The sequence below is a fragment of the Passer montanus genome, unplaced genomic scaffold (assembly GCF_014805655.1).
Source record: "Passer montanus isolate IOZ18808 unplaced genomic scaffold, ASM1480565v1 scaffold35, whole genome shotgun sequence".
NCBI classification, from domain to species: Eukaryota; Metazoa; Chordata; class Aves; order Passeriformes; family Passeridae; genus Passer; species Passer montanus.
In genome coordinates this window covers 1-9,261 of record NW_024368263.1, presented here as the reverse complement: position 1 = coordinate 9,261, position 9,261 = coordinate 1, and the positions used below count along the sequence as shown (strand labels likewise).

Genomic DNA, 9,261 nt, shown 5'->3' with positions numbered 1-9,261 from the left:
AAAGCAGTGTTTTTACTGCACTTGTAGACTGGCTGAAGGATTGGAAAGGATATCCAAAAGGGACATATGAAGGTCAGCTCGGGACTGACAGTTCTGGTGGGATGCCCAAAGATGTTTAGGACTTGCTTTAAATAAACAGCAAGTTAGAGAGAGCTGCTAAAGCTTGACACAAAATACCAATCATGTCAGTATCCCACTCTGTGTCTGGCAAAAACAAGTTTATCAGCAGCAGGAGAACCTATCCACCTTTGCTTCTAATTTACCAGGCCCTTAGACACATTTAATGTGCTCCCAAACCATCTAATTTACTTACCCATCTGTAAAGTGTGATCAGTATTTAGATACATTTTCCAACCAAAGTGCTTTACCTGGTATTTCCAATCAACATATAAATGTTGACTGTCTAGTTCAGCTTAATGCAAAATACAATATTATGGGCGAATAATCAGTTCTTAGGAAAATGAGCAGTATGTTGAGAATGACAATAAACAGACAGAACAGTTAGGTTGTGGACAGACCAGAAGGGTTGAATCTAGAAAGGCAGTGGAAGGTTTCGCTGAAATTATGAATAGAGTCCTCAGTCTTAGCTATTCTTTCTTCCACAATCTTTTAAATGTGGGTTCTTCTCACTCATCCTACATGTGAATGTGTGGGGGGATAGAATATAAAAAAATAAAGATAATGCATAAAGTAATCTTACCCCTAAGGAGTTGCAACTGGACCAATTAACAAAGATTTGGAACAAGCCTGACTTTAACAGGCCAGAACTGTAACCAATAAGAAGAGTGCTATAAAAGAGTGGGTTGGCTGGTTGAGAAGGAACTGGACTTGGTTGGCTACTTGGTGAGGAACTGGAGCCAGTGCTTGGAGGAGCTGCCCATGAGAAAACACCGAGAAGGCATGAAACTTTTGTGATAAGGAGATAACAGTATGGAACTTCTGCGATGTTATGACAACATGAATGGGTATAATTGTGTGCTATACATGAAATAGAATTACTTCAGAGAAAGGGAGTGGGGTTATCTCTTGGTGCCAGTTCCTCACCATGTTGGTGTCTATGCTTGTCACAACTTGGAATGAAATTTGAGTTTCCTGTACTCTTAATCTTAACCAAAATTTGTCAATTAATAAAATATATATATATATCATTATATATACATGTGTGTGTGTGTGTGTGTGTATGCTAAATGCTTCAGGACCTTTTACTCCTATTATTTTCTTTTTCCTAAGAAGATGAAAATCACTTGGAAGAGTGTAACCCTAGTCCATCAAAGAAATGCATACTTATCATTCCAAGAGGAATAATAAATCCATATAATTATTACCATTCTTCATGCATTTTAAAAATGCAAATGTAAAAATGCTTTGCTGTTTGATATACTTTTAAACATGAAGATGAACTGTGTACATGTACTTCAAAAGTAATGAATACTAGAACAAATAAATAAAACATCATAGTCGCTGTTCATATGCAAGGGTCTCTACTGTCTTTATTACCTAGACATAAATGATAATTACTCAAGAAAGCAACACAGAGGTCTACATTTTATGCAGCCCTCAGGTCACTTTTTAGTCTTGGGAGCCTCATTCCTCTTCTTCTATCTTCTTATGAATCTCACGGCTCTTGGCTCGGAGCTTGTTGACCTGTGACTCTGCAATGTCAGCGCGCTCCTCAGCTTCCTCCAGCTCGTGCTGGATCTTGCGGAACTTGGAGAGGTTGACGTTGGACAGCTCCTCCTGTGAGAGCAGAGGGAGTTGGGAAAAAAACAGGCAGGGTGTGTTTATTACCAGAAAACTGGGCAAACAAAAATTCAAATGCCAGAGCTGGGCTAGCAGAGCAGATACAAAACCAAGATGAGAAGCTACTCAGGGTGTTGTGTGTGTCAGAAGAGAAAAGAATACTGGGATGTCAATAAGACATTATATACAGCATGGGCTAGGCAGAGTTCATGTCATAGTCCTGAATATACAGGCTGACAGCTCCTTCTGACTTCGAGGGCAAGGTATAAGCAAAGATATAGAGTGGGAAATGAGCAAAACACAGAGGGTTGGGAAGTATATTTCATCACAAACTAAGCAAGTCTTATTCTACATTCCCCATTGTATCAAAATATCATCATGTTGCACCGAAACAGACGAGGTTTCAAAAAGCTATACAGAGGAAAACATAAATGCAGAATTCCACCTCCACCAGAAGAAAGTCTGGTTTGGAGAAACTGGTACTTACAGCCTCCTCAGCTTGTCTCTTGTAGGATTTCACTTTCATTTGCAGCTTGTCCACCAGATCCTGCAGCCTGAGAATATTCTTCCTGTCCTCCTCAGACTAGAGGGTAGGCAAAATGGAAAGAGTGAATTATTGCTTTCTGCACACCACAATATAGCGTTTGTCCTTGGAGTCCATGAGAACGTCTTTTGTTTGATGGAATGAGGGTTCATCAGCCCAAGGGGAGCTCCTGCCTTACCTGGTAGGTGAGTTCCTTCACCCTGCGCTCGTACTTGCGCACGCCCTTCACGGCTTCAGCGCTGCGCTTCTGCTCAGCATCAACCTCCCCTTCCAGCTCCCGCACCTGCAAGGACAAGCCCATCCCTGCAGCTGCCCTGACAATGGCTCTCCAAGGAGAGACACGCTCACTCAGGCACAGCCCCAGCCCTACACACCCTGGCCTCCAGCTTCTGGATCTGCTTCTTGCCTCCCTTCAGTGCCAGCTGCTCAGCCTCTTCCAGACGGTGCTGCAGGTCCTTCACTGTCTGGTCCAGGTTCTTCTTCATCCTCTCCAGGTGGGCACTGGTGTCCTGCTCCTTCTTCAGCTCCTCTGCCATCATGGCCGCCTGATCAGAGCAAAAGGTCAAAGCCATTTTGGGACTGGAGATATTTTGGGGAGAGTGCATTCATCGTCAGCAATGCCAGGAGTGTCCAACTCACATCAGTGATGGCCTTCTTGGCCTTCTCCTCAGCATTGCGAGCTTCCTGGATGGTATCCTCCATTTCACCCTGGATTTGAGCAATGTCCGTCTCCAGCTTCTTCTTGGTGTTGATCAGGCTGGTGTTCTGTTGAAGAGCATGAACGTGATGGTTTTTTGGAAGGCTTACAGTGTGATATCAAGTACAGCATAAGTGTTTTTTAAATATAGATTGTGCCATCAGGTCACATTGGATTGTAAGAGAACTACTGTTGTAGCTATTAATTTCTCAGGTATGATGTGCTTTGGTATTTCATGAGCATCCTCTATGAAGTCTTTTCTCAAAGACAACAAAGAAGGAATCTATACTGAAAAATAAAAAAATGCTTTCCTTACCATTTTCACTCTACCAACCACAAAATTTTGAGATGGTTCTACAGAATACTTGTAGTGACATTGTTAAATTACATTAATGAAAGAGTTACTGCGGTCCTATTTTCTTCATGGTAAACCTACATTTACCTTTAAAGTCTCAAATGGAAATGTGAAGCTGTTGAACTCCAGTAAAAGAGTAAGAACCTCACGAATGTCTCTGCACTTGTTAAGGTATCTATACTGTAGTCTACTGGAATTCATACTCTATCTACATCTGAAACGGAAGTCTTAATATTATCTATCACCTATTACTTATTATTTACTGTGAAAGCCCCGGCATTTAACCAAACACTGATACAGCTCTGCCAGTCTTAAGTACATTTACACATATGGAACAATAGTATAAATCCTAACTATGTTTATTAACTGACCTGGCTATGGAGGAGCTGAACTCTCTCACTTGCATCCAGAAGCTCCTGCTCAGCCCCTTTCCTCGACCGCTCCGTCTGCTCCAGGGCTGCCCGGAGCTCCTCAACTTCAGCCTGCAGCAGGTTTGCTCTGCGCTCCACCATGGCCACCTGCTCCTTCAGGTCATCCTGTGCTCTGACAGCATCATCCAAGTGCAGCTGAGTGTCCTGGAAAGAGAGATGCGACAGATTGGGAGGTGTGTGTTTTCTGTTTTTGCATTTCCTATTTTCCCGTCAACTTAGAACTGAAAGAGTTGTGACAGAGGAAAAACATTTATCTGTGTTAAAAATCAGAGCATTGTGCCATACCTTGAGCACGGCCTGAGTGTTTCTCAGGTTCTTCTGTGCCTCTGCAGCCTGGCGGTTGGCATGGCTCAGCTGGATCTCCATTTCATTCAGGTCTCCCTCCATCTTCTTCTTCAGCCTCAGGGCTTCATTCCTGCTCCTGATCTCAGCATCCAGGGTGCTCTGCATGGAGTCCACAACTCGCAGGTGGTTTCTCTTCATCTGATCAATCTCCTCATCTTTCTCTGCTATCTTCCTGTCAATCTCAGACTTCACTTGATTGAGCTCAAGCTGCAGGCGCAGGATCTTTCCCTCCTCATGTTCCAGGGAGGCCTGCACAAGTGAACACAAACATTGACAACATCGATAAAAGTTCTTCTTATATTCTAGGGAATTGTAAAATATTTCATGAGATCTCAGCTGTCTGCACTCCCCAGCCAGAAGAGAGGACAACCAAGGCCTTTTCAGCCCTATTTTCGCATTTATTTACAGCAGACACCAGTGATTATGGTGATGTACCTCAGCTTCCTCCAGGGAGGCTTGCAGTTCAGATTTCTCCTGCTCAACCTGCTTCTTCACTTTCTCCAGCTCATGAATTGCCTTTCCTCCCTCTGCAATCTGCTCCGTGAGGTCAGAAATCTCCTCTGTGGAACAAAGATCAATGGCATGGTCAGGCAACGAGCAGAATGGGAAGGGCCCTGTCCCACCAAGGTGACAGGCATCTCTGCAGACCTGCAGGCACACACCCATGAACAATGGTGGCAAAGGCTGATAGTGAGTAAGGCCAGGGAGGAGCAGAGGCCCAGGGACTTACGCTGCAAGTTCTTGTTCTCCCGCTTCATTGTTTCCAGGTGGTCCAAGGACTCCTCATAGGCATTCTTCATCTTGAACAGCTCCGTGCTGAGAGAGCGCGACTCCTTCTGCGAGGCCTCCAGCTCAGCCTGCGTTTCCTCATACTTCTGCTTCCATTCTGCCAGGATCTGAAGAGAAACAGGGTGTGACTAGGGCTGTGGCCATCACGGAGCCATGCTCTGGCCAGGGGTGCTGGTGCTGGAGGCCAAAAGACCTTGTCAAAGTTCTTCTGCTTCTTATCCAGAGCAGCACAGGCAGCATTGGATCTCTCCACATCAATCATCAGGTCCTCCACTTCATTCTGCAGCCTCTGCTTTGTCTTTTCCAGGGAGGCACATTTGGCATTGACAGCCTCAACATGTTCCTCTGCATCCTGCAGACGCTGGGCCAGCTTCTTCCTGGAAAACAGTAATCATAAGTAAGACTGTGGCATGAAGCAGCATGTTTTTCACAGGAGTAAATTTAGCCTCTTTGTACTGTATGATCCACATTCACAGAGAGGTGTAAGACTTCTCCCAGACAGCCACTCTATTTCCATGTCTGAATTCTGGAGCAATCCTGCAGCAGGTCCCTTTCTGCTGGCCTCTCTCTGCTACTCTGGACCTTTCGGCTTTTCCCCAGTGCGTCCCTGCTTTCTGTCATACTTTGTCTCTTTGTAACCCCACCCAAAGGAGAACACTGACTTTTTCTTGACAATGTCACAGTGGGCTCCTCAAATTTCCATACTTAATCTGCCAGCGTTCTCCACATTTTCCACATACTTGGCCTCCTCGAGCTCCTCTGTGCGCTGAATCGCGTCCGTCTCGTATTTGGTTCTCCACTGAGCCACTTCACCATTGGCCTTGGACAGGGCTCGCTGCAGCTCCCCCTTGGCCTCCTGCTCCTCCTCATATTGTTCCCGGAGCAAGTCACAGTCGTGGCGAGCAGACTGCAGGGCGTGGGCCAGGGCGTTCTTGGCCTTGGTAGAAAAATAAAAAACAGTGGGAAAATGAAGGGAAATATCCTGGCAAATCTCCTCAATGAGAAGATCTTAGAAAGACCTCTGATGGGAAGGATGTGTAAATTTGCAAGGAATTAATGAATGGACTGCAGGGAAAGAGAAGCAGTGCCCTTATGGGAAAACTTGTACTCCAATATCTAAGGGGTTATTTTTGTCCCTTTCATCTTGTTGATTTAATACATTTAGGAAAATGTGTTTTCACCTTTATCTCTTCCTCTAAATGCCTCTTGAGTTCCTCAATCTGTTGGGTGAAAGCCTGTTTGCCTCTTGACAGCTGAGAAACCAAAGCATCCTTCTCTTCCACCTGACGTGAATATTCACCTGAGAAAATGTGCAGATACGCAACATTTTTAATGCCATTCATGGTGACACTGCAAACATTTGGAGATATAAAACCAGCTAGTTTTCAGTTGCTGCCGACACTTATGATCCCATTTCAAGCATTTCATAATAGATGTGACACAAAGTGTGTTGAAAAGACCACATGCCCTGAAATGTAATTTCTGCAATAACTCTGAGACATTATTGATCTGCACATGTAGATGTGGAGGTCTCACCTGACTCTGTCTGCAGACGAGCTCTTTGAGCAGTGAGGTCATTGATCATGCGCTGATGCTCTTCTTCCTTGCTCTTAATCTCACTCAGCTGATCTTCCAGAGTGCGGCACATCTTCTCCAGGTTGGTCTGTTTCAGCATATAGACAGGGATGAGTTAATCATCCACACTCTAAAGAAGCCTGGGAGCAAGGATTGTGTTGCATTCCACTGGGTCAATGAACCAATAAAATAATTGTGTACCTTGGCTTTAGAGACTGACTCCATGTTGCTGGCCAAGTCATCAATCTCCATCTTCAGCTCACTCTTCTCCTTCTCCAGCTTCTGCTTCACGCGTTGCAGGTTGTCGATCTGCTCGCCCAGCTCAGCTGTGCTGTCCGCGTGCTTCTTGCGCAGGGCGGCAGCCGTGGCTTCATGCTGCAGCGTGGCCTCTTCCAGGTCACGGCGCATCTTCTGGAACTCTGCCTCACGCTTCTTGTTCATATCAATCTGAGCTGCTGTGGCCCCTCCTGCTTCCTCCAGGCGCTCGCTGATCTCCTCCAGCTCCCTGGACAGGTCAGCGCGATGCTTCTCTGCTTTAGCGCGAGAGGTTCGCTCTGCCTCAATTTCCTCCTCCAGCTCCTCAATGCGGGCCTGCAGAACAGCAGGGACCCTTGACAGCCGTGCCCTCCTCCTGCCTGAGCTGAGCCTGAGCAAGGCAGGGTGAGGAACAGACACTTGCCTGCAGCTCCTTGATCTTCTTCTGAAGTTGCACACCCAGGGCCTGTTCATCCTCAATGTTGCTCTGGATCTGGCTGATTTCAAAGTCTTTCCTTTGGACCAAGTGAAACATGGTAGAGCTCAAAGAAACAAGTGCTGCAGCCCAGCACTCAGGTGCCCCAGAGTCACACTTACTTTTTCAGTTTCTCATCCAGCTGCTGCTTATCATTCTCCAAATCCATGATGCTGTCCTGGGCCAGCTTCAGGTCTCCTTCCAGTTTCCTCTTGGCTCTCTCCAGGTCCATGCGCAGTTTCTTCTCTTGCTCCAGGGACCCTTCCAGCTGAACACAACAAGACCATCAGGCCTCTGCCAGCCAGGTCAGGCTCCATACCTGTCCTGTTCCTGCTCTATGTCTGTGTGCTTACATCATCCACTTGCTGTTCCAGCTTGGTCTTGGCTTTGGTCAGAGTATTGACTTTGTCTTCCTCTGCCTGCAGGTCATCCAGTGTCTGCTGATGTGCCTCTTGGAGGGCTTTCTTCTCTTTTGTCAGCTTGGCAATGGTCTCATCCAGGGCTGCCATCTCCTCAGTCAGGTTTTTCACCTTTGAGAAGAAGGGAGCAAATATAAATAAAGGAAGCAGATATAGAGGTCCTGTAATAGCGCACAGCCCATTTTCAGGAGTGCGAGTGGCAGGTTCTACCTCATACCTTGTTTTCAGTGGCATGTTTTTCCTTCTCCCCCTTGGCCAGTGTTAGCTCAAGGTCATCAATATCTTTCTTCAGCTCTGAACATTCATCCTCCAATTTCCTCTTCTTGGCTGTCAGTTCAGCATTAATTTCTTCTTCATCCTCAGCCCTTTCAGTCACCTCTTTAATTTTGGCTTCCAGTTGTATTTTGGTTTTGATGAGCTGGTCACACCTTTCCTCAGCATCAGCCAAAGCATCTGCTTCCTATTAGAGAAACAGATTTGTTTGCTAATCACAACTGTTTGCAATGATTCTGAATAGAGAAATTTACTTTCTCTGAAAATTAAGTACTGTTTATAAATGGGTAGAGATTTTTTTCTTTATATTTTTATAAGCTTTTCTTGGCAAGACTGACTTTGAATAAAATTTTTTTTGAGTGAGATAAGTTGATATATAGATTAGGTGTAATCAGAGGTTTTAATTTGAACCTGGCTTCATTTTGAATCTGTGTGGCAAACATCTAAAGACACAAGGTAATGTTTAAATATTGACCAATCCCATGATCTCCCAATGGCCTTAGGCGGTACATATAGTTGATCATGCGCTGATGTTCTTCTTCCTTGCTCTTAATCTCACTCAGCTGATCTTCCAGAGTGCGGCACATCTTCTCCAGGTTGGCCTGTGTTACAGCATATGCAATATGTCCTCCTGGAAAAGTGGTTTTAGAAAGACAGGTGACATAACACGTATCATATAGAATGGCATAGAGGTCTTTGGGCAACTGACTGATATCAGAGTAATTTGTTGGATGAATTGCTCCACAGACTCTTTTTACTGTAAATTCTAAATCTCCAGTGACTCCATTGGGTGTTATAGTGTGAGCCTGGTGAAACAGACCTATGGGCATACATGGTTCAAAAGTCATTCCCAAGCTAGAACCTCCTATTATAATGGTGACACTGAGTGTTCTGAATTCTACCTTCCATTATAGATATTAAAATATTTTCTCAGATAATTTATTGTCTGTTATGTGAGTTATGAGAGATATGTGCCATAGGGGTACCTGGAAGAAATATACAAATTATACTTACAGATTGCACTTGGAGCTGCAGGTCATTTTTCTCCTGCATTAGAGAGGCCATTTTCTCCTCCAGCTCCTTCCGCTTTGCCTCAGACTTTGCAAGCTCTTCCTTGGTTTTCTCAAACTCTCCCTTCATGTTGGCCATCTCCTTCTCAGACTCTGCACTCTTCAGCAAGGGCTTGATCTTGAAGAACAGCTTCATCCATGGCCAGTGCTTGACATTCATGAATGAACGAACGTTGTACTGGATGCAGAAGATGGACTCCCTGAGACATAATTAAAAAGTGCAATGAATATTCTCCGTGTCAATGAGAATGAATAGCAATGAATAGTCTGATGAGTGTCAACACTTTCCCCCA

The 9,261-nt window shown here is 44.9% G+C and overlaps 1 protein-coding gene across 1 annotated transcript; it reads right to left on the bottom strand.

The window, feature by feature from the left end:
• Positions 1-1,464: 1,464 nt before the first annotated feature.
• Positions 1,465-9,168, bottom strand: LOC120505413 (myosin-1B-like; the record flags this gene model as incomplete). The annotated part of the gene is made up of 19 exons (XM_039715879.1): positions 1,465-1,737; positions 2,228-2,323; positions 2,463-2,567; positions 2,659-2,829; positions 2,924-3,049; positions 3,708-3,911; positions 4,053-4,361; positions 4,548-4,672; positions 4,843-5,008; positions 5,095-5,278; positions 5,642-5,838; positions 6,083-6,201; positions 6,438-6,564; positions 6,678-7,067; positions 7,156-7,246; positions 7,329-7,474; positions 7,560-7,736; positions 7,843-8,085; positions 8,913-9,168. Coding segments are annotated over 19 exons (3,385 nt in total), but the record flags the coding sequence as incomplete, so codon positions are not given.
• Between the last annotated feature and the right edge of the window lie 93 nt (positions 9,169-9,261).